At 43.3% G+C, this 25,950-nt stretch overlaps 3 protein-coding genes across 3 annotated transcripts; all 3 read left to right on the forward strand.

Moving 5' to 3' along the window:
* The first annotated feature begins 132 nt into the window (after nt 1-132).
* On the forward strand, nt 133-6,107 carry LOC121268968 (interferon alpha-F-like). Its single transcript, XM_041173271.1, has 4 exons — nt 133-666; nt 2,988-3,077; nt 5,666-5,899; nt 6,009-6,107. The coding sequence occupies exons 1-4, from the start codon at nt 535-537 to the stop codon at nt 6,105-6,107; spliced, it is 555 nt and encodes a 184-aa protein (XP_041029205.1). The 5' UTR covers nt 133-534.
* A 3,506-nt stretch (nt 6,108-9,613) lies between these two features.
* Nucleotides 9,614-14,531, forward strand: LOC121269115 (interferon alpha-F-like). Its single transcript, XM_041173586.1, has 4 exons — nt 9,614-10,684; nt 10,861-10,950; nt 13,540-13,779; nt 13,888-14,531. The coding sequence occupies exons 1-4, from the start codon at nt 10,553-10,555 to the stop codon at nt 13,984-13,986; spliced, it is 561 nt and encodes a 186-aa protein (XP_041029520.1). The 5' UTR covers nt 9,614-10,552; the 3' UTR covers nt 13,987-14,531.
* A 2,967-nt stretch (nt 14,532-17,498) lies between these two features.
* Nucleotides 17,499-25,428, forward strand: LOC121269172 (interferon alpha-F-like). Its single transcript, XM_041173694.1, has 4 exons — nt 17,499-18,535; nt 21,351-21,440; nt 24,695-24,934; nt 25,043-25,428. Exons 1-4 carry the CDS (start codon nt 18,404-18,406, stop codon nt 25,139-25,141), a joined length of 561 nt encoding a protein of 186 aa, XP_041029628.1. The 5' UTR covers nt 17,499-18,403; the 3' UTR covers nt 25,142-25,428.
* The last annotated feature ends 522 nt before the right edge of the window (nt 25,429-25,950 follow it).

Below are 25,950 nucleotides of genomic sequence, written 5' to 3' on the forward strand. Positions count from 1 at the left end.
AGCCGCCGCACCGGATTACCGCTGTCGCTCTCTCTATAATCCGGATGATAAAATCCAGCCCCCGATACATGTTCACACTCCCCCTAATTCAGAGCCTCCCTCTACACCTTCGTGCCCCAGGTGAGCTGAAGACTCACAACACTGAGCTGGAACCGAGCGCTGCCTCTGATTTTCACCCGGGATTTTCCACTCGCTGCTTCCGGAATCTCCAGCTTTTAGATTCCTGACCTCAGAAAGGAAACCGGACCAGCTATTTATCTCCCGCAGCTTTTCCAAAAATCCTCGAGCCCATTTTCACTTTTCGAATGTAATGCCACACATTAAAGCCGACAGCATGGCAGTGCCAGTGAGAGCACCGAGCACACTCCACACTCACACCGTTCGGCAGCACAGGCGCTCGCTCCCGGATCACAAGCGGCTCCGATTCGACTTTCCGAGTTTAAATCCACTCGCAAGAACCGTTTTCGCCGCGGAACCACGAAGCCGCCGGTTTCTCATCTTTCACATCGGTGTTTCACTCTGGGTCGCTTGATCATGGCTTTGGCGAGTATCTGGAGATTTTGGATGGTGTTGCTCTTCTTGTCCGGAACCCTCAGTCTTGGATGTGAGAGGCTGCAGTTACAGCAAGTTCTCAACACAGAGACTCTCAGCAAACTGAATGCAATGGTGAGTTGAACACAAAACACAGAGTCGGTAATTATGTTGAGGGGAGAGAAGGAATCAGCATCCAGGAGAGATTAAATTTGAATCTTGGTGAAGGAACAAATGGGATCTGAGAGGAAATTGGAAAGCAGACATTGAGGAGGAGGGCACTCAATGATGGAAGAAGCGGAATGTGACCCTGAAAGGGGAGAGGGGGCAAATCAGAGCCAGCCCATCAGTAACAACCATTCAGAATGATAGAGCGACTTTAAGGTCTCGAGGTGCCTCGAAAATGTTTTCCAGCTACATTTGTTGTGGTGGGCACAGAAAGATTTCCAACTTTGCAGATGATACGAAGTTGGAAATGTTGTCAACTGTCATCTGGATAGTGTTGAACATAAAAGGAATTAGACATGTTGGTAGATTAGACAAATAACTGGCAGGTGAAGTTCAATGCAGAGAAGTGTGAGGTGATACGTTTTGGGAGTTAAGATAAGGTGAGAAAATATAAAATAAAGTGAGTGACTCTACAGGAGGTGCAGGAACAGACTGACCTCGGTGTATATACGGATTGATCATTGAAGATGGCAGGGTATATTGAGAGTGCAGTTAATAAAGCATATACTAGCTTAGGTTTTATTATTAGGGGCATTGAGTAGAATAGAAAAGAGGCCATGTCAAACTTGTATAAAACACTAGTTAGGCATCATCTGGAGTAATGTGTCCAGTTTTGGGCACCATTCTTGAGGAACGATGTGAGGGCATTGGTGAGAGTGCAGAAGAGATTCACAGGAATGATTCCCAGGATAAAGAACTGTAGCTTTGAGGGTGGATTGGAGAGTTTGTCAGTATTTTCCTTGGAGACAGGAATCTGGAGATTACACTTAATAGAGGAACTCAAGATCCTGTGGGGTGTGGATAGGGTAAGTAATGAGAAACTGTCTCCACTAACGCGAACATCAAGAAATATAGGGCACAGGTTCAAAATAGTGGGCAAAATGAGTAAATGTGATGTGAGGAGCAATTTTTGAACCCAGGAATTGGTTGAAGTCTGGAGCAAACTTCACACAGGGCTTTCAATATTTGAAACCGAGGATGAGAACTTTAAAATGAAGGTATTTCTTATCCAGGAGACTGACGCTGTGTTTTGTTTGATCTCCCCGAGGGGCGGCATGTTGATGAGAAATAGAAAGGGACCAAATGTAGATTTTTGGGGACACAGAGGCTAAAAGTTGGGGCCGGGTGGTTGATGGAGAAGAGATGCCATTCTGGGGGTTTAAAGGCTGCATTTAGGCAGTGGGAGCCAGGCAGTGTATCGCCAACCAGCAGGCCCATGGTTGAGAAAGTAGAATTCTGATGGTCTTGTCGCCCATGTCAAAGGTTGCGAGAAGGAGGAGAATAGTTTACATATGTCACGGGCATATTGAATGTAATTTATGAATTTGCCTATCACCTTATGGAGATCTTGCGGTGCAATGGGTCGGAACTGCTTTCAGGCAGAGAACTCAAGAACAAGAACAGCCTTATAATCTAACAATCTAACCAGATGCCCCTTTATTGCCCCCTTAATGCGAATCCGTTCAAATTGGAGGAAACATTATAATTTTCCCAAAACATTTTTAGTCCATAATGTTGGCACTTAGAGCTGGAACCGACCGCATGTTGTGATTTTCTCTCGGGCATCTTCCAGTCACTGGTGCAGGAATCTCCAGATTTCAGATTCCTTACCTCAGACAGGGAGCAGACAAACTCATCCTCTCCTGAAGTCCTTCCAAAACTCCCGCAACCAGATTTCAATTTTCGAGTGTAATAGCAACATCGCCAGTCCCCGCTCTTAACTGCTACAGCACCTCCCAGCACAATTCACACACACACACACAGGACTGGACATTCAGGCGCTCACACCGGCTTCACAAGCGGCAGCACTTCCGCTCCTCGTGTTTCATTCGCTTCAAAGGAACTGTCTTTCGGAGTTGAACCCGAATCCGATAAATGTCTGATCCTCAGCTCGGGGTGTTTCACTCTGGGTCGCTTGATCATGGCTTTGGCGAGTGTCTGGAGATTTTGGATGGTGTTGCTCTTCTTGTCCGGGACCCTCAGTCTGGGATGTGAGAGGCTGCAGTTACAGCAAGTTCTCAACACTGAGACTCTCAGCAAACTGAATGCAATGGTGAGTTGAACCTGCAGTCGCAGCAGGAGGTGAATCACTTCGTGTCCACTTGCTGTGATATTTCACATCAGGGGAAATATTTTGCGATTTGTCATTTTGTGCAATGGATAGTCAGTGATTCTCCAGTATTTGAGTTTTTAGGGTGATTGTAACAGTGATTGTTTTCCCCTCTCAGGGCGGACCCTTTCCTCGACATTGTATAAGACAGAGACTCTCACTGAAAACCAAACCCTTGAACCTAGTGAAACTCTCGAAGGAATTAGAGGTGAGTGAATACTCGGTTCATTTGATTTACAGAGGGCTTTTATACAAAGTAAGATCAACAACCGGATCGGACACTTCCACATCAGGAATTTGAAATAGAATGATTTGTACCCATTGTGAATGTGGCTGTAGTCTCACTTATTATACTTCACTCCCGATCTCACTCATGAACTATACCACTCTCTCTAACCGCACTCACTACCCCCTTATCTCCAACTATCTCCCTTCCTGAAATTATGTCCTTTCCTCTAACCACCTGCTCTGGGAACCATCCGACTGGATCTCCCATCTCCTTTTCCTGCAGGGTCTCTAGATGATTCTGTGCAGACTACTGCCTGATGGAACTGTTGTCAAAGATGTTTCTCTGCCTAAACTTTTCTACAAGGGATAGGTGGTGAGGCAAGTTCCAAAGGCTTCGAGTGTTCCCATAACAAGGCCAGTCTCATCCTTTGCAACACCTGGGACAGGTTGAAACTCAGCACTTGCAGTTTGCGTTCCAAGGGTCCACACACAGCTTGATGCAGCCAGACACAAATGTAGTCATCAGGATGAGGGCGATGTTGAGTGCGTTTTGTCCTCTGATCATTGACTTCGTGAAAACTTCTCAACTTTTCTCAACCTAACATGCTGTAATTATCTCACTGCCTCTAACCACCTCGCTTCCTCTAATCATCTTGTTCCCTGTAAAAATTTACCTCCTCCAAACATTTCACTCCTGGGCTGCACTGATTGATTTTGGGGCATGAACCACGCAGGCAGGATAGGTCATAGGATCATCGAATGTTCCTGTGTTGAAGGAGACCGATTGGGCAGAATGGTCTGTTTCTGTGCCAATTTCTTGTTAACTGCTCTTGGAAAAAAAATAGGTTAGTAGGTACGCAATAACCAGCATTCATATATTCAAGAAAAATCAGCTTTCCCAAACTTGACTGATTTACGTCATAATGTAGCAGTGTTCATGAGGTTAGTGCGCTGGATCTTCTGATGATGTCATCATACCTCTGCAGCTCTATGAAAGAATCATTCAAATTAATCCCACAATCCTCCCTCGTAACAAAGCAAATTTTTCCTCTTCCTCTGTTTATGCAATTCTCTCTTGAATGTTATGATAGAATCTGCTTTTGCTATTTTGACAATAAATCCACTTTTAAAACACTAATCGTCACAAGATCCAGCACACAAACCTCATCAACACTCTCTGCTATGTTATCGCATAACTCAATCAAGATTATTAAAGATGATTTGATGGTAAAGAAGTCTCCCCAGAGATCATTGTGTCTGAAAGTTTCCCACCACCCAAAATGGACTAACTAGCCTGTAGTTTTTGGGTTTACCCCTCTTCAATTTTTGAATGGGATGTAATTATTTGAAATCTTCTGGTCCCCTGCCATCATGTCCTTCATATCAAAACAGGACAGGAGGAATGCGGCTAGAAGGGTTATCTCAACCCATGCTTTCCTCAGCAATCTTAGATGTATTCCATCCAGACTAGGGGACTCTCCTAACCTGAATGCTGCCAATATTTTACGTACCTCCTCTTTATCTATTTTTATCCTACCCAATTTCTCTACTCGCTCCCCCTTCACTGTGACTTTTGAAGCATCTGCTTGTGAAGTGAAGACAAATTCCAAGAATTAGTTTAGATCCTCATCCATGTCCATTGTATCCCACAAGAAGATTTCTTGTTTGCTCACTAATCATTACAACCAAACATTTATTTACATGCTTATTAAAGATTTTTAGCTTCCCTCTTATATGACCTGTTCATCAATTCTCATGCATTCTGTTTACTCCTCATTTCTTTTGATAATTTTTCTCCACATTGGCTGCATTCAGCTTGGTTCCTCACTGTACTAAGAACCTAATATTTCACATAAGGCTTCGTTTTCTGTTTTGTTTTAATCTCTACATTTTTTGGTGATGACTTCATTGATCTTTCGATGTCCTTCCTTTCTACTTCATTCAAAGGAGTCCAGTCTGTAAGCGTAACATCTCCACCTATAAAGAGCCTCAATTGCTCCTTTCCTCCTGAGGAAGCACTATTTAAGAGGAGATGGTGGCTTAGTCGTAGATTCACAGGTTTAATAATTCATGGCCTAGGCTAATGCTCTAGGTGCATGAGTTCATGCCCCACCACGCAGCGGTTCAAGCAATAAACGTGGAATATAACATTAGTCTCAGTAATCCTGACCATGCAAATATCAAGGATCTTTGTAATACCCTTCTGATTCACTAATGCCTTTTAAGAAAGGAAACCTGCCATCTATACCTGGACTGGATGACATGTCACTCTCAGCACATGATCAACTCTTCAGTGTCCTTTGAAATATTCAGTCCAAAGGACATTAGTGATGGGCATCAAACGCTGGCTTTGCCAGTCTTGCCCACATCCCATGAAAGAATAAAGGAAAAAGAGTCCTTGATTCTAATGCACCTGTCCCAGATCCCCTTTAAATGCACTAATATTAATCCTCCCCTTTTGAACATTTTTAACTCTATTTGTGTTTTGCCCTTTAACATAATGTATTCTAAATCTAAAGGAGAACATATCCTCTCTAATGTCATTCTCTACACTTTACACGGACACAGGACAGGATCCAGATTGTCCACCAAACGCTTTGTCACATCAGCAAGATCTACAGCATGAATCTGGGTTCAGTCACATGGGCCCGGGACAAGGTGGAAAAATTCCGGCTTCTCCTGGATCGGCAGCTCGGTGAGCTAGAAGAATGTATCAGGAAAACAGGATCAGAGCACAAGTTGAGGAGAAACTCTGCCATTCACAATTACTTTAGGAAACTGGAAAAGTTTCTCAAACAGGAGGTAGGTCAATTGATAAATGACAATGTTGTTGCTGGCATGTAATTCATTTCACCACATTGAAATCTGCTCATTCTCTAATCAATTTCCCTGAATATATTTTCTTTTTCAGAAATTCAGTGACTGTGCCTGGGAAATAATCCGCACTGAGACCAGGGCCCGTTTACAACAACTCCTTTTCGTCATAGCACAAATCAGCAGAAGAAACTGAGAAACACATGTTTACGACAGACTGGGAACAAAGATTATTTATTTTTAAAACTTTTAATTTAAAAATATTTATATATATATATATATATGTAACAAGTTTTATATTTATTGTACTGATGACAGAACAATGAGTGACATTTTATTTATTTATTTATTGATATTTATTGCTTTGACATTTTCCTCTGATATAATCCCAATACTTCAGTGGGTGGGGTGTCTGCTCCAGAATTTACTGTCAGGCTTTCAAGATGTGGGTTTTCAGACCTATAAACCCAAGGCGGCACTGACCTTTCCATTTCTCCCCTCCTGAGTGGCCAACTTTTCAATCTATTTCGGTCACTGTCATTTATTGATATTTATTGCTGTGATGCCTTCATGTAATGAAATGTTACATGTTATTTAATGTATAATGTGAATTTTAATGATAATTTATTTATTAATATTTATTAAGAGTTGGGGAACAGACAACATTTTTTGCAACAAGAAATTTTTATACAGAATGAGAGCTACAAATAAATTATTTTCAATATTCTGCATTGACTGGAATGATGTTCCTTTTACAGTTCTGTCGGTTTGCTTTCCATACTCAGCATAAATGCTCTGGATTTTACTACCTGTTGCCTTTCATGTCAGTCCTTCTCTGTTCTCCTCCCCTTTCTCCACAATCGGATTTTCCCTCACCCATTAGAACTGTGAACCCATTGCGAACAGAACTGCCTTGATTTATCATCTTTTACCCCTCTGGTTCTCAACGTCACATTCCAGCTCCAAAGGAGAGAGGACTGAACGTGATGTTCAGGACAGACAAGTGGAAAATAGAGGCATAAATTAGAAATGGACATATGGAGGAATGGAATGGATGGATGTGGAAGATGGCTGGAGTGCCAGCTACAGGTAATATATGGGGACATCAGACAATGGGATTGTGAGTGACATCAGGCAATGAGTAGGAAGGAGAGTAGGGATGAAAATCTTTTATTTCGCATGGTGGTTTACACCTTCTGAAAATGTGAATGTCAAATACTGTCTGCATTACATAAGAACAGAAGAAAAAAGAGAAGTAGGCCATTTGGCCACTCAGGCCTGCTCCACCATTCAATAAGATTCTGACTAATTTAATTGTGGCCTTAAATCTACTCCCCTGCCTGCCACCTATAACCTTTGACTCCTTTGTTGATCAATCCCATCTAACTCAGACTTGAATATATTTAATAACCCGACCTTCACTGATCTCTGAGGTGGAGCCTTTCAAAGGTTAATGACACTCGGTGCAAAAGAAATCCTCCTCATCTCTGTCTCACCTGCAGTTTCTGTACTTGGAAACTGTGCTTCCCAGTTCTAGATTCCTCCAGAGAGGAAACACCTCAACATCTACCCCGTCAAATCTCCTCACAATCTTAAATGATTCAATGACATCACGTCTTGTTCTTCCAAACTCTAAGGAGTATAGGCTCAACCTGGTCAAGATTGCTTCAAAAACCAACTTCTCTTTCCAGGAACCGACCTGGTGAAGCCTCTCTGAATTGCCTCCATTGCAAGTTAATCCCTGCTTAAATAATGAGACCAAAGCTGTACATAGTACTCCAGGCCTGGTCTCACAACTGGCCTGTAGAGTTGAAGCAAAGTATCCCTAGTTGTATTCTTCATCCTCTTTCCAATAAAGGACAACATACCAATTCCCTTCTCAATTACTTGCTGCCCCTGTTTGCTAAATTTTCATTGCTCAGTTCCAAGGACACCCAGATCCCTCTGTACTGCAAGATTCTGTGGTCTTTCTCCATTTAAACAACATTCTGATTTTCTGCTGGGCACAACAAAGGCTAACTTGTGTCTGACATTACATCAGTCGCGATACATCTAAAGTACTTTATAAGCTGTTGAGTGCTTTGAGACACCTGTGGTGAGGAAGGGCACAATGTGAACGCAAGCCTATTTTGATAAAAAATATCATGGAGAAAGCTGGCCGTACACACAAAACTGACCTCACTCCAGGGTGAATTTATCAGCAGTACAGTTGTTTACAGGTCTAGCAAAGGGCGCCCAAAAATAAACTGGATGATTTGGGTCTGAGGACAGCAACAGACATGGGTCAAAGGGTTTGCAGTGCAACTTTTTTTTAATTTACAAAGACAATAACTATTGCATTCCAATATAACCATGAAATGTACCTAACTCCTTTTCAAGTAAGTTTCAGTGTTTGAAATGAATGTTACGGACAGCAGGTGGGTTGGTCCTGTCGTTAAAATCCATAAGTTTAGGAATGAACATATTTTATGTGTAATAATAAAACTGCATCGATCAACGCGCTTCAATATGTAAATGGTTATTCCAAGACAGCTTTTCAAAATCGATTTTAAAATCCTGACCAAATGTGCTGGTTCATGGTAGATATCGGATTTGGTGATTGGCAAATGCGTTTGAGTGGAAAGTCCAGGAAAAGAATCCCAGTTTTGCTGGGGGAGGGGGGTGGGGGGCGGATGGGGGGTGGGTGGGATGTGTGGGTAGAGGTCAGACAGGGTGAAAAGTGGGGATGAATCAACCCAATTTCCATCACCATTAATTTCTACAAAACAGAAAATCGACCCCAAAAGTGCTATCAAGATGTTGACGTCAGGAAGTCTACAACGCTCCAAACAACTTCAATATTTACTGCCCACCACCGACACACACTGGGATCCGTGTGTGCCATGTACATGATGAACTGCAGGAACTCACCAAAGCCCCTTCAACACCAATTCCCAAACTCAGGACTTCTACCACCCAGAAGAACAAGGGTAGCACACGCAAGGGACCAGCACCAAAGATTGCTTCTGATTCAAGCGACAAGCATACTGACTTGGAACCATATCACAATTTCTTCACTGTTACTGACTAACACGGCTGGAAAACCCTTGCCAACACCTCTGTAAATTCACGTACACCACCTGAACGGCAGCAGTTCAGGAGATCAAGGGGGCGGTTCATCATCACCTTCTGTCGGGTAATTAGGGAGGAGCAACATATTCTGGCTTTGCCAGAGACGCCCACGTCCCATCAAGGAAAAAATGAAGCCACATTATGCAAAAGTAGCTGTGAATGGGCCGCAGATTTTTGTACGGTAAAGATTCACACGCTGCCGTAGGTCCTTCCTATTTCCATTAATGTCACTCGCCAGTGCTTTTAAATTCTTCCTTCAGTTCTCTGACCCTCCTTCCGCCTCCGCCTCCAATAATTACAATTCCCACTGTTTTATTCGCCAATAACAGCTTTGCTGTAAATTGCAGATTCTCTCCTGTCTCCAGCTGGGGAATGTGGGATCCGGTCCCACATCCACCCGGACTGTAGATTTTGGTGACACTTCCAGCTGAGAGGGATTTGGTGACATTCCCTATGTACCCGGGCATTTACCGAATACCCCAAAGACTTTCCCAACTGCCCCTCACCCCTCTCAGTCTGATCCACCCTCTTTACAAACTCTCCTCCCTTTCGGAAATGACAAAACACGTCACTTTCCTTCAGGCACTTTCGCTTTGGAATGAAATTGACTCCATGTTAACTTGCAGAGAGAAAGTGACACGGACACTTTCCTGGGAGAGAGACAAGAAAGAAAGGATGAAAGAAAAGAGAGCGGGATCACTTTCGGACTCAGAATCGGAGCAGATCAAATATTCTTTCAATCCTAATCCTAAAATGGCTCCAGAAAACAACCGAGAAATGAGAAACTTATCCCAGTTAAAGAGCAGATTGTGGGACAGACCAATCGGAGCGGAGTCAGTCTCCATGAAGCGGTGTCCCTGGGCTGTGAGCCGAGATCTCTGCAATGTCCAACCTGTGAAGTGTGAACAGGACAAGCGCCATGTGAACACACCGCGGGGACACAGTGGATTTCAAAGGGAATCGCTCTTCATGGGGCCCAATGTCAGCACGAAAAGCCGCCGCACCGGATTACCGCTGTCACTCTCTCTATAACCCGGATGATAAAATCCAGCCCCCGATGCATGTTCACACTCCCCTCAATTCAGAGCCTCCCTCTACACCACCTTCGTGCCCCAGGTGAGCTGAAGACACACAACACTGAGCTGGAACCGAGCGCTGCCTGTGATTTTCAACCGGGGATTTTCCACTCGCTGCTTCCGGAATCTCCAGCTTTTAGATTCCTGACCTCAGAAAGAAACCGGACAAACTATTGATCTCCCGCAGCTTTTCCAAAAATCCTCGAGCCCATTTTCACTTTTCGAATGTAATGCCACACATTAAAGCCGACAGCATGGCAGTGCCAGTGAGAGCACCGAGCACACTCCACACTCACACCGTTCGGCAGCACAGGCGCTCGCTCCCGGATCACAAGCGGCTCCGATTCGACTTTCCGTGTTTAAATCCGCTCACAAGAACCGTTTTCGCCGCGGAACCACGAAGCCGCCGGTTTCTCATCTTTCACATTGGTGAATCACTCTGGGTCGCTTGATCATGGCTTTGGCGAGTATCTGGAGATTTTGGATGATGTTGCTCTTCTTGTCCGGCACCCTCAGTCTGGGATGTGAGAGGCTGCAATTACAGCAAGTTCTCAACACAGAGACTCTCAGCAAACTGAATGCAATGGTGAGTTGAACCTGCAGTCAGAGCAGGAGGTGAATCACATTTTGTCCGCTTGCTGTGAAATGTCACATCAGGGGAAATGTTTTGCGATTTGTCATTTTGTGCAATGAATAGTCTGTGATTCTCCAGTATTTGAGTTTTTGGGGCTGATTGTAACAGTGATTGTTTTCCCCTCTCAGGGCGGACCCTTTCCCCGCCACTGTATAAGACAGAGACTCTCACTGAAAGCCAAACCTTTGAACCTGGTGAAACTCTCGAAGGAATTAGAGGTGAGTGAATACTCGATTCATTTGATTCACACAGGGCTTTTATACAAAGTAATATCAACAACCGGATCGGAATCCTCCACATCAGAAATTTGAAATAGAATGATTTGTTCCCATTGTGAATGTGGCGGCAGTCTCACTTATTGTATTTCACTCGCTATCTCACTCATGAAACATATCACTGTCTCTAACCGCACTCACTACCCCCTTAACTCCAACGATCTCCCTCCCTGATATTATGTCCCTCCCTCTAACCACCTGCTCTGGGAACCATCCGACTGGAGCTCCCATCTCCTTTTCCTGCAGGGTCTCTAGATTATTCTGTGCAGACCACTGCAAAATGGGCCTGTTGTCAAAGGTGTTTCTCTGCCTAAACATTTCTATACGGTATAGGTGGTGAGGCAAGTTCCAAAGGCTTCGAGTGTTCCCGACAACAAGGCCAGTCCCATCCATTGCAACACCTGGGACAGGTTGGAGCTCAGCACTTATACTTTGCGTTCCAAATGTCCACACACAGCTTGATGCAGCCAGACACAAATGTAGTCATCAGGATGAGGGCGATGTTGAGTGCGTTTTGTCCTCTGATCATTGACTTCGTGAAAACTTCTCAACTTTTCTCAACCTAACACGCTATAATTATCTCACTGCCTCTAACCACCTCACTTCCTCTAATCATCTTATTCCCATTAACAATTTGCCTCCTCGAAACATCTCCCTCCTGGGCTGCACTGATTGAATTTGGGGCATGAACCATGCAGGCAGGGTGATTCATGGACTCATAGAATGATCTTGTCCTGAAGGAGACCGATTGGGCCGAATGGCCTGTTTCTGTGCCACATTTCCGATCAACTACCTGGTGGAAAATATATGTTAATAGGTACGCACTAACCAGAATTCATATATTCAAGAAAAATCATCTTTCCCAAACTTGATTGAGTTATGTGATAATGTAGCAGATAGTGTTCATGAGATTAGTACGCTGGATCTTCTGATGATGTCATCATACTTCTGCAGCTCTATGAAAGATGATTCAAATTAATCCCACGTTCATCCGTCATAACAATGCAAAATTTTCCTCTTCCTCTATTTATCCAATTCTCTGTTGAAAGTTATTATTGAATCTGCTTTTGCTGTTTTGTAAATCAATCCATACGCACACTTTTAAAAGACGAATCATTACAAGATCCAGCGCACAAACCTCATCAACACTTTCTGCTACATTATCACATAACTCAATCAAGTTTGGCAAAGATGATTTGATGGTAAAGATGTCTCCCCAGAGATTATAGTGTCTGAAAGTTTCCTACCACCCAAAATGCACTAACTGGCCTGTAGTTGTTGGGTTTATCCCTCTTCCATTTTTAAATGGGATTTAAGTATTTGAAATCTTCTGGTCCGCTGCCATCATGTCCCTCATACGTAAAGAGGACTGGAGGAATGCGGCCAGAAGTGTTATCTCAACCCTTGCTTTCCTCAGCCATCTTAGCCAGGCGATTTTCCTAACCTGAGTGCTGCCAATATATTAAATACCTCCTCTTTATCTATTTTTATCCTACCCAATTTCTCTACTCGCTCCCCCTTCACTGTGACTTTTGAAGCATCTGCTTGTGAAGTGAAGACAAATTCCAAGAATTAGTTTAGATCCTCAGCCATGTCCTTTGTTTCCCACTAGAACATTTATTTTTTTGCTCACTAATCATCACAACCATTTACTTACATGCTTATTAAAGGTTTTAGCTTCCCTCTTACGTGACCTGCTCATCAATTCTCATGCATTCTGTTTACTCCTCATTTCTTTTGATAACATTTCTCAATATTGGCTCCATTAAGCTTGGTTCCACACTGTGCTAAGAGCCTAATGTTTCACATAAGACTTCGTTTTCTGTTCTGATTTAATCTCTACATTTTTTGGTGATGACGTAATTTACCTTTGGATGTCATTCATTTCTATTTCATCCAAAGGAGTCCAGTCTGCAACCATAACAACTCCACTTAAAAAGAGCCTCAAATGCTCCTTTTCTCCTGAGGAAGCACTATTTAAAAGGAGATGGTGGCTTAGTGGTAGAATCACAGGTTTAATAATTCGTGGGCTAGGCTAATGCTCTGGATACCTGAGTTCATGCCTCATCACACAGCTGGTGGAATTTTAATTCAATCAAAAAATGTGGAATCATAACATTAGTCTCAGTAATACTGACCATGCAACTGTCATGGATCTTTGTAAAACACTTCTGATTCACTAATGCTTTTTAAGAAAGGAAACGTGACTTTTGCACCTGGCCTGGATGACATGTCACTCTCAGCACATGGTCGAATCTTCACTGTCCTTTGAAATATTCAGTTCAAGGGACATTATTGATGGGCATCTAATGCTGGCTTTGAAAGTGATGCCCACATCCCATGAAAGAATAAACGAAAAAAGAATCCTTGATTCAAATACACCTGGGCCAGATCCCCTTTAAACACACTAAAATTAATCGTCCCCCTTTTGAACATTTTTAGCTCTATTTGTATTTTGTTCTTTAACATAGTCTGTTCTAAAACTACAGGTGAACATGTCTTCCCTAATGTCATTCTCCACATTATACACAGACTCAAGACAGGATCCAGATTGTCCATCAAACCCTGCGTCACATCAGCAAGATCTACAGCATGAACCTGGGTTCAGTCACATGGGCCCGGGACAAGGTTGAAAATCTCCGGCTTCTCCTGGATCGGCAGCTCGGTGAGTTGGAAGAATGTATCAGGAAACCAGGATCAGAGCACAAGATGAGGAGAAACTCTGCCATTCACAATTACTTTAGGAAACTGGAAAAGTTTCTCAAACAGGAGGTAGGTCAATTGATAAATGACAATGTGATTGCTGGCATGTAGTTCATTTCACCACATTGAAATCTGCTCATTCTCTAATCGGTTTCCCTGAATAACTTTCTTTTTCAGAAATTCAGTGACTGTGCCTGGGAAATAATCCACACTGAGACCAGGGCCCGCTTACAACAGCTCCTTTTCATCATAGCACAAATCAGCAGAAGAAACTGAGAAAGACATGTTTAGCACAGACTGGGAACAATGAATATTTATTTTGAAAAAATTTTAACATAAAGCTATTTATATATATATTTGTATCAAATTTTATATTTTATTGTACTGATGACAGAACAATGAGTGACATGATGGGATTATTTATTTTATTTATTTATTTAATGATATTTATTGCTATGACATTTTCCTCTGATATATTCCTAACACTTCAGTGGGTGGAGTGTCTGCTCTGGAATTTACTGTCAGACTTTCAAGATATGGGTTTGCAAACCTAGAAACCCAGGGCCGCACTGTCCTTTCCATTTCTCCTCTCCTAAGTGGCCAACTTTTCATTCTGTTTCAGCGAATGTAATTTATTGATCTTTATTGTTGTGATGTCTTCATGTAATGAAATGTTACATGTTATTTAAAGTGTAATGTGAATTTTAATGATAATTTATTTATTGATATTTATTAAGAGTTGGGGAACACATAAAGTTTTTTGTAACTGGAAGGTTTTATATAGAATGAGAGCCTTTGCTGCAAATAAATTGTTTTCAATATTACGCATTGACTGGAATGATGTTTTATTTTTTGGTTTTATCTGTTGGCTTTCCATACTCAGTATAAATGCTATGGATTCTCCCACCTGCTGCCTCTTCCTGTCAGTCCTTCTCTGTTCTCCTCTCCTTTCTCCACAATCAGATTTTCCCTCACCCATTGAAACTGTGAATGTATTGTGAACCTAACTGCGCTGATATATCATCTTTTACCCCCCTGCTTCTCAATGTCACATTCTGGCTCCAAAGGAGAGAGGACTGAGCGTGATGTTCAGGAGACAAGTGGAAAATAGAGGCATAAATTAGAAATGGACAGATGGAGAAATTGAATGGGTGGGCATAGAAGATGACTGGAGTGTCAGCCTCTGTGAATATATGGGGACATCAGACAATGGGGTTGAGAGTGACATCAGGCAATGAGTAGGAAGGAGAATGAGTGAAGAGTGGGGATGAAAATCATTTATTTCGCAAGGTGGTTTACACCTTCCGAACATCTATATGATAAATACTGTCTGCATTACATAAGAACAGAAAAAAAAGAGAAGTAGTCCTCTTGGCCAGTCAAGCCTGCTCCACCATTGAATGAGATTCCGACTGATCTGATTGTGGCCTTAAATCTACTCCCCTGCCTGCCACCTATAACCTTTGACTCCTTTGTTGATCAATCCCATCTAACTCAGGCTTCAATATATTCAATAACCCGACCTCCACTGTTCTCTGAGGTGGAGACTTTCAAAGATTAATGACACTTGGCGCAAAAGAAATCCTCCTCAACTCTGTCTCACATTCAGTTGCTGTATTTTGAAACTGTGCTCCCCAGTTACAGATTCCCCCAGAGTGGAAACACCTCAACATCTACCCTGTCAAATATCCACACAATCTTAAATAATTCAATGACATCACCTCTTGTTCTTCAAAACTCGAAGGAGTATAGGCTCCACCTGGTCAAAACTGCTTCATAAACCAACTTCTCTTTTCAGGAATGAACCTGCTGAACCCTCTCTGAAGTGTCTCCAATGCAATTAATCCCTGAATAAATAAGGAGACCAAAGCTGTACATAGTACTACAGGTCTGGTCTCACAAATGGCCTGTAGAGTTGAAGCAAAACTTCCCTATTTGTATTCTTCATCCTCTTGCAATAAAGGACAACATACCATTTACCTTTCCAATTACTTGCTCTACCTGTTTGCTAAATTTTCATTGCTCAGTTCCAAGGACACCCAGATCCCTCTGCACTAAAAGATTCGGTGTTCTTTCTCCATTGAAACAACGTTCTGATTTTCTGCTGGGCACAGCAAAGTCTAACTTGTGTCCTACATTACATCAGTCACATCGAAAGTACTTTATAAACTGTTGAGTGCTTTGAGACACCTGTGATCAGGAAGGGCACAATGTTAATGCAAGCCTGCTTTGAAAAAATATATCGTAGAGAAAGCTGGCACTACACACAAAACTGACCTCACCCCAGGGTGAATTTATCAGCAGTGCAGTTGTTTACAGGCCTCTCAAAGGGCCCCAAAAATAAACTGGATGATTCGGGTTTGAGGACAGCAACAGACATGTGTTAAAGTGTTTGCAATGCAACTTTTTTTAATTTACAAAGACAATAACTATTGCATTCCAATATAACCATGAAATGTACCTATCTTCTTTTCAAGTAAATTTCAGTATTTGAAATGAATGTTACGCACAGCAGGTGGGTTGGTCCTGTGATTAAAATTCATAAGTATTGGAATTAACATATTTCCTGTGTATTATTAAAACTGCACCGATTAACACGCTTCAATATGTAAATAGATATTTCAAGACAGCTTTACAAAATCCATTTTTGATATCCTGCCTAATTGTGCTGGTTCATGGTTTGTGGGTTACCAAATGCATTTGACTGGAAAGTCTAGGAAAAGAATCCCACTTTTGCTGGGGGTGGGGGTGGGGGGGGGGGGGGGTGGTGGGGTGGTGGCTAGGGGTCAGTCAGAGTTAAAAGTGGGGATGAACCAACCCCAAAAGTGGTATCAAGATGTGGACTTCAGGAAGTCTACAACGCTCCAACCAACTTCAATATTTACTGCCCACCACCGACACACACTGGGATCAGTGTGTACCATGTACATGGTGAACTGCAGGAACTCACCGAAGCCCCTTCAACACCAATTCCCAAAATCACGAATTCTACCACCAAGAAGAACAAGGGTAGGAGACGCAAGGGACCAGCACCAAAGTTTGCTTCCTATTCAAGCGACAAGCATACTGACTTGCGACCACATCACCATTTCTTCACTGTTACAGTCTAACACTCCTGGAAAACCCTTCCCAACACCTCTGTAAATTCACGTACTCCACATGAACGGCAGCAGTTCAGGGGTTCAATGGTACGGTTCATCACCACCTTCTGTCGGGTAATTAGGGAGAAGCAACAAATTCTGGCCTTTCCAGAGACGCCCGCGTCCCATCAAGGAAAAAAATGAAGCCAAATTGTGCAAAAGTAGCTGTGAATGGGCCGCAGATTTTTGTAAGGTAAAGATGCACACGCTCCCCTACGGATGTGGGAGCGGGATCCTTTCTATTTCCATTAATGTCACTCGTCAGTGCTTTCAATATTCTTCCTTCAGTTCCCTGACCCTCCTTCCGCCTCCGCCTCCAATAATTACAATTCCCACTGCTTTATTCGCCAATAACAGCATTGTTGTAAATTGCAGTTTCTCTCCTGTCTCCAGCTGGGAATGTGGGATCCCGCTCCCACATCCACCCGGACGGTAGATTTTGGTGACACTTCCAGTTGAGAGGGATTTGGTGACATTCCCTATGTACCCGGGCATTTACCGAATACCCCAATGCTTTTTCCAACTGCTCCTCACCCCTCTCAGTCTGATCCACCCTCTTTACAAACTCTCCTCCCTTTCGGAAATGACAAAACACGTCACTTTCCTTCAGGCACTTTCGCTTTTGGATGAAATTCACACCAGGTTAATTTGCAGAGAGAAAGTGACACGGACACTTTCCCGGGAGAGAGACAAGAAAGAAAGGATGAAGGAAAAGAGAGCGGGATCAATTTCGGACTCAGAATCGGAGCAGATCAAATATTCTTTCAACCCTAATCCTAAAATGGCTCCAGAAAACAACCGAGAAATGAGAACCTTCTCCCAGTTAAAGAGTAGATTGTGGGGCAGGCCAATCGGAGCGGAGTCAGTCTCCATGAAGCGGTGTCCCTGGGCTGTGAGCCGAGCTCTCTGCAATGTCCAACCTGTGAAGTGTGAACAGGACAAGCGCCATGTGAACACACCGCGGGGACACTAGATTTCAAAGGGAATCGCTCTTCATGGGGCCCAATGTCAGCACTAAAAACCGCCGCACCGGATTACCGCTGTCACTCTCTCTATAATCCGGATGATAAAACCCGGATGATACATGTTCACACTCCCCCCAATTCAGTGCCTCCCTCTACACCACCTTTGTGTCCCAGGTGAGCTGAAGACACACAACACTGAGCTGGAACCGAGCGCTGCCTGCGATTTTCAACAGGGGATTTTCCACTCGCTGCTTCCGGAATCTCCAGCTTTTAGATTCCTGACCTCAGAAAGACACCGGACAAACTATTGATTTCCCGCAGCTTTTCCAAAAATCTTTGAGCCTATTTTCACTTTTCGAATGTAATGCCACACATTAAAGCCGACAGCATGGCAGTGCCAGTGAGAGCACCGAGCACACTCCACACTCACACCGTTCGGCAGCACAGGCGCTCGCTCCCGGATCACAAGCGGCTCCGATTCGACTTTCCGAGTTTAATTCCGCTCAGAAGAACCGTTTTCGCCGCGGAACCACGACGCCGTCGGTTTCTCACCTTTCACATCGGTGTTTCACTCTGGGTCGCTTGATCATGGCTTTGGCGAGTATCTGGAGATTTTGGATGGTGTTGCTCTTCTTGTCCGGGACCCTCAGTCTGGGATGTGAGAAGCTGCAGTTACAGCAAGTTCTCAACACAGAGACTCTCAGCAAACTGAATGCAATGGTGAGTTGAACACAAAACACAGAGTCGGTAATTATGTTGAGGGGAGAGAGGGAATCAGCATCCAGGAGAGAATAATTCTGAATCTTGGTGAAGGAACAAATGGGATCTGAGAGGAAATTGGAAAGCAGACATTGAGGATGAGGGCACTCAGTGACGGAAGAAGCGGAATGTGACCCTGACAGGGGAAAGGGGGCAAATCAGAGACAGCCCATCAGTAACAACCATTCAGAATGACAGAGCGACTTTAAGGTCTCGAGGTGCCTCACGGGAATGTTATACAGCAACATTTGTCGTGGAGGGCACAGCAAGATTTCAAACTTTGCCGATGATACGAAGTTGAAAATGTTGTCGACTGTGATGCGGATAGTGTTGAACTTCAAAAGGACATAGACATGTTGGTGGATTGGGCAGACAAGTGGCAGATGAAGTTCAATGCAGAGAACTGTGTGGTGATACGTTTTGGCAGGAAAGGTAAGGAGAGACGGTATACATTGAAGGGAGTGACTGTACAGGAGGTGTTGGAACAGAGGAACCTCGGTGTATATGCGGATTGGTCAATAAAAATGGCAGTGCATATTGAGAGAGCAGTTAAAAAGCATATAGTAGCTTAGGCTTCATTAATAGGGACATTGAGTGCAAGAGAAAAGAGGTCATGTCGAACTTGTATAACACTCCATTTAGGCGTCATCTCGAGTACTGTGTCCAGTTCTTCGCACCATACTTGAGGAAGGATGTGAGGCATTGGTGAGAGCACAGAGGAGATTCACAAAATGATTCCCGGGATAAAGAACTGTAGGTATGTAGATGGATTGGAGAGGGTGTCACTGCTTTCCTTGCAGAAAAGATGGTGGAGAAGACACTTGATTGAGGGACTCAAGTCCCTGGGGGGTATGGACAGGGTAAATAATGAGAAACCGTTTCCACTAAAGTGAACATCAATAGCTAGAGGGCACTGGTTCAAAATAGTTGGCAAAAGGGGTAAATGTGATGTGAGGAAAAGTATTTGAACCTAGAAGGTGGTTGGAGTCTGGGACAAACTTCCTGAAAGTGTGTTGGGGGCAGGTTCGATCGAGGCATTGAACAGGGAATTGGATTTCTACCTGAATAGGGAGAGAATGTGCAAGGTTACAGGGATAAGGCAGAGGAGTGCAACTATGTTGAATGCTCTTTCAGAGAACCAATGTAGACTCGATGGGCCAAATGGCCTTTTTCTGCAGTGTGAAGACATTGTGATACTGTAGACAACTGATGCCAAGTCACAGGAGAAGATATTAAAGCAGGTGACTAAAAGCTTGGTCAAAGAAGTTGATTTTAAGGAGTGTTTTAATGGCAAAATAAGGGGAAAGAGTCAGAGAGGTTTCGGTCAAAAATTAACGAGATTGAGAGTTCGGCAGGTGAAGGGATAGCCCCCAATGGTGGAACAGTTGAAGTGGGGATTGCGGAGACGGTAGAATTAGAGGAGAGCTGGTATCTCGGAAGGTTGAACGGCTGAATGTGATTACGGAGATAGGGAGTGTTTAGGGCCTGGAGTGATTAGAAAATGACGATGAGGGCTGTAAAGTCAAGCATTTCTTACCCAGGAGACTGACGCTGTGTTTTGTTTGATCTCCCCGAGGGGCGGCATGTTGATGAGAAATAGCAAGGGACCAAAGATAGGTCCTTGGGGGCACAGAGGCTAAAGGTTGGGGCTGGGTGGGTGATGGTGGAGAAGAGATGCCATTCTGGGGTTTTAAAGACTGTATTTGAACAGTGGGAGCCAGGCAGTGTATCCCCAACCAGCAGGTCCATGGTGGAGAAAGTTGAATTCTGATGTTCATGTCGACCATGTCAAAGGTTGCGGACAGGGCGAGAAGGAGGAGAATAGTTTACATATGTCACGGGCATCTTGAATGTAATTTATTAATTTGACTATCACCTTATGGAGATCTTGCAGTGCAATGGGTCGAATCTGCCTACAGGCAGAGAACGCAAGAACACGAACAGCTTTATAATCGAACAATCTAACCAAATGCTCCTTTAATGCCCCCTTAATGCAAATCCGTTCAATTTGGAGGAAACATTACAATTCTCCCAAAGCCTTATGAATAATATTGATCCAAATTGTTGGAAGGTTGACCTGGAACCGAGTGCGGTTTGTGATTTTCTCCCGGGCATCTTCCAGTCACTGTTTCAGGAATCTCCAGCTTTCAGATTCCTTACCTCAAACAGGGAGCAGACAAATTCATCCTCTCCTGAAGTCCTTCCAAAACTCCCGCAACCAGATTTCGCTTTTCGAAGGTAATAGCAACATCGCCAGTCCCCCCTCTTCACAGCCACGGCTCCTCCCAGCACAATTCACACACACACACAGGACTGGACATTCAGGCGCTTGCTCCGGCTTCACAAGCGGCAGCTTTCCCACTCCCGGTGTTTCATTCACTTCAGAAGAACCGTTGTTCGAAGTTGAACCCAGATCCGGTCAGTGTCTGATCCTCAGCTCGGGGTGTTTCAATCTGGGTCGCTTGATCATGGCTTTGGCGAATATTTGGCGATTTTGGATGGTGTTGCTCTCCTTGTCCGGGACTCTCAGTCTTGGATGTGAGAGGCTGCAGTTACAGCAAGTTCTCAACACAGAGACTCTCAGCAAACTGAATGCAATGGTGAGTTGAACCTGTAGTCAGAGCGGGAGGTGAATCACATTGTGTCCGCTTGCTGTGAAATGTCACATCAGGGGAAAGGTTTTGCGATTTGTCATTTTGTGGAATGAATAGTCTGTGATTCTCCAGTATTTGAGTTTTTGGGGCTGATTGTAACAGCGATTGTTTTCCCCTCTCAGGGCGGACCCTTTCCCCGACACTGTATAAGACAGAGACTCTCACTGAAAACCAAACCCTTGAACCTGGTGAAACTCTCGAAGGAATTAGAGGTGAGGAACACTCGGTTCATTTGATTCACACAGGGCTTTTATGCAAAGTAAGATCAACAACCGGATCGGAAACTTCCACATCAGGAATTTGAACTAGAGTGATTTGTACCCATTGTGGAAGTGGCAGCGGTCTCACTTATTGTATTTCACTCGCTATCTCACTCATGAACTATATCACTCTCTCTAACCGCACTCACTACCCCCTTAACTCCAACTATCTCCCTCCCTGATATTAAGTCCATTCCTCTAACCCTCCGACTGAATCTCCCATCTCCTTTTCCTGGACGGCCTCTGAATTATTCTGTGCAGACCACTGCCTGATGGGCCTGTTGTCAAAGGTGTTTCTCTGCCTAAACATTTCTACACGGGATAGGTGGTGAGGCAAGTTCCAAATGCTTCCAGTGTTCAGGATAACAAGGCCAGTCCCATCCTTTGCGACACCGGGGACAGGTTGGAGCTCAGCATTTGCTGTTTGCGTTCCAAGGGTCCACGCACAGCTTGATGCAGCCAGACACAAATGTGGTCATCAGGATGAGGGCGATGTTGAATCCGTTTTGTCCTCGGATCATTGATTTCGTGAAAACTTCTCAACTTTTCTTAATCTAACTCCCTATACTTATCTCACTGCCTCAACCACCTAATTTCCTCTAATCTTCTTATTGCCCTTAACAATTTGCCTTCCTCGAAATATCTCACTCCTGAGCTGCACTGATTGACTTTGGGGCATGAAGCACGCAGGCTGGATAGGTCACAGAATTATAAAATGATCCTGCGCTTGAAGGAGACCGATTGGGCCGAATGGCCTGTTTCTGTGCCACATTTCCTATCAACTGCCTTTTAGAAAAAAATAGGTTAGTAGGTACGAACTAACCAGCATTCGTATATTCAAGAAAAAACATCTTTCCCAAACTTGATTGAGTTATGTGATAATGTAGCCGAGAGTGTTGATGCGAATAGCGCGCTGAATCTTCTAATGATGTCATCACACCTCTGCGGCTCTTTGAATGAATTATTCAAATTAATCCCATTCTCATCTCCCATTACAATGCGAAGTTTTCCTCCGACTATTTATCCAATTTTCTCTTGAAAGTTATTAATGAATCTGCTTTTGCTATTTTGTTAATAAATCCATACGCACACTTTTAAAAGACTAATCATCACAAGATCCAGCGCACAATCCTCATCAACACTCTCTGCTACATTATCACATAACTCAATCAAGCTTGGTAAAGATGATTTTTCTTGAATATATGAATGCTGGTTAGTTGGTTCCTGCTAACCTATTTTTTCCTAAGAGGCAGTTGATCGGAAATGTGGAACAGAAACAGTCCATTCGGCCCAATCGGTCCATGCCAGTGACTATGCTCCACTCGAGTCTCCTCACATTTACTCATCTAAATCTAGCATTGTAACCATTTATTTCCAGCACAGGAGGTTGAGGACACATTTGATAAATGTACACAAGGTTATGACAGGTTTGGATAAACAAGACAGGAAAAAAATCTTCCTGTTACCTAGTGGTGCAGGGTCTAGGAGACCCAGTTAATATCTCGCCCCTTTGCCACTTGTATTCAACTAGCAGCAGGCAGAGGAGTCACCAAGTGGGAATTCCGAAGAGCAATCCCTGTCAGATTTGCTTCTTTGTTGCCAGAAGGGGTTGAGGGCATGGTGCCCTTCGTTCAACAGTAGTCAGTACCTGGTCAAGTAACCCAGCATCAGGAAGATGTCAGGCTGTGGTGAAAGCCACAGGGATTTCCACCTACACCACTACAGCCCTCACCATCACCCTCCTCCCCCGTCACCCCCACCCCCATCCCACCCACCCCCTGGTATCTTGATCCTGGTAACCACTTAAGTGCCTAACTGGCACTGAATACGGCTGGCCTACCTTAAAGAAGGTGAAGCAAGGCTCTCCCTGCCCCTCCAGAGATTACTGTGTCTGAAAGTTTCCCACATCCCAAAATGGATTATCTGGCCTGTAGTTACTGGGTTTATCCCTCATCCATTTTTGAATGGAATGTAATTACTAGAAATCTTCTGCTCCCCTGCCATCATCTCCCTCATGTCTAAAGAGGACTGGAAGAATAAGGCCAGAAGCTCTGCTACCTGAACCCTTATTTCGCTCAGCAAACTCAGCTGTATTCCACCCAGACCAGGTGACTTTCCTACCCGGAGTGCTGTCAATAATTTACGTACCTCCTCTTTATCTATTTTTGTCCTACCCAATTTCTCTACTCACTCCCCCTTCACAGTGACTTTTGAAGCATCTGCTTGTGAAGTGAAGACAAATTCCAAGAACTGGTTTAGTTCCTCCCCTGTATCTCGGAAGAATACTTGTATTTGGCTCACTAAACATCCCAACCAAACATTTACTTACATGCATATTAAAGATTTTTTAGCTTCCCTCTTACGTGACCTGCTCATCAATTCTCATGCATTCTGTTTACTCCTCATTTCTTTTAGTAACTTTTCTCCATATTGTCTGTAGTCAGCTTGGTTTCTCACTGTACTAAGAGCCTATTATTTAACATAAGGCTTCTTTTTCTGTTTTGTTTTAATCTCTACATCTTTTGGCTATTGGGTCATTGACCTTTGGATGTCCTTCCTTTCTGCTGCATTGAAAGGTGTCCAGCCTGCAACCATAAGATCCCCACTTATAAAGAACCTCAACTGTTCTTTATCTCTTGACTTAGTAGCCCTTTGGAGGAGATGGTGGCTTAGTGGTAGTTCGAATTGGTTTAATAAATCATAGCTCAGCCTAATGCTCTGGGGACATGAGTTCAAACCCCACCATACAGCTAGTGGGATTTTAATTCAATCAATAAATGTGGAATACAACACGAGCCTCAGTAATGTTGACCATGCAACGATCATTGATCATTGTAAAGGCCCCTCTGATTCACTGATTCCTTTAAGAAAGGAAGCCTGCTATCTATTCCTGGCCTGACTGACATGACACTCTTGGCACAAGTTCGACTTTCCACTGTCCTTTGAAATATTCAGTTCAAGGGAAATTAGGGATGGGCATCAAATGCTGGCTTTGCCAATGATGCCCACATCCCATGAAAGAATAAAGGAAAAAATAATCTTTGATTCAAAAACACCTGGGCCAGATCCCCCTTAAACTCACTAAAATTAATCTTTTCCCTTTTGAACATTTTTAGTTTGATTTGTCTTTTGTTCTTTAACATAACCTGTTCTAAAACTAAAGCAGAACATGTCTTCTCTAATGTCATTCTCTACATTTTACACAGGCACAGGACAGGATCCAGATTGTTCATCAAACCCTGCATCACATCAGCAAGATCTACAGCATGAACCTGGGTTCAGCCACATGGGCCCAGGACAAGGTGGAGAATTTTCGGCTTCTCCTGGATCAGCAGCTCAGCGAGCTGGAAGAATGTGTCAGGAAACCAGAATCAGAGCACAAGATGAGGAGAAACTCCGCCATTCACAATTACTTTAGGAAACTGGAAAAGTTTCTCAGACAGGAGGTAGGTCAATTGATAATTGACAGTGTGATTGCTGGCATGTAGTTCATTTCACCATTTTGAAATCTGTTCATTCTCTAATCAGTTTCCCTGAATGATTTTCTTTTACAGAAATTCAGTGACTGTGCCTGGGAAATAATCCGCACTGAGACCAGGGCCCGTTTACAACAGCTCCTTTTCATCATAGCACAAATCAGCAGAAGAAACTGAAAAAGACACATATACTACAAACTGGGAGCAATGAATATTTATGTTAAAGACGTTCAATTTAAAGATATTTCCATATATATTTGTAACAAATTTTATATTTTATTGTACTGATCACAAAACAATGAGTGACATAATTGTATTATTTATTTATTTATTGATATTTATTGCTGTGACATTTTCCCCTGATGTAATCCTAATGCTTCAGTGGGTGGCTCTGTAATTTACTGTCAGGCTTTCAAAATATGGGTTTGCAGAATGATAAACCCTGAGCCACACTGACCTTTCCATTTCTCCTCTCCTGAGTGGCCAACTTTTCAATCTATTTCAGCCACTGTAATTTATTGATCTTTATTGTTGTGATGTCTTCATGCAATGAAATATTACAGTGTTATACAATGTATGATGTGAGTTTTTCACGATAACTTATTTAATGATATTTATTAAGATTTTGGGGAACAGGCAATTTTTTTTGTAACTGGAAAATTTTATACAGAATGAGAGCCTTTACTGCAAATAAATTATTTTCAATATTACGCATTAATTGAAATGATGTTCATTTTTCAGTTGTGCTGATTGGTTTTCAATACGCAGCTCTGGGTTGTCCTAACTGCTGCCTCTTCCAGTCAGTCCTTTTCTGTTCTCTCCTTTCTCCACAATCGGATTTTCCCTCACCCATTGGAACTGTGAACACAATGTGAATCAAACTGGCCTGATTTATCATCTTTTACCCCTCTGCTGCTCAAGGCCATATTCAAGCTCCAAAGGAGAGAGCACTGAGCGTGATGTTCAGGACAGACAAGTGGAAAATG

The sequence above is a fragment of the Carcharodon carcharias genome, chromosome 23, assembly GCF_017639515.1.
Source record: "Carcharodon carcharias isolate sCarCar2 chromosome 23, sCarCar2.pri, whole genome shotgun sequence".
Lineage (NCBI taxonomy): Eukaryota > Metazoa > Chordata > Chondrichthyes > Lamniformes > Lamnidae > Carcharodon > Carcharodon carcharias.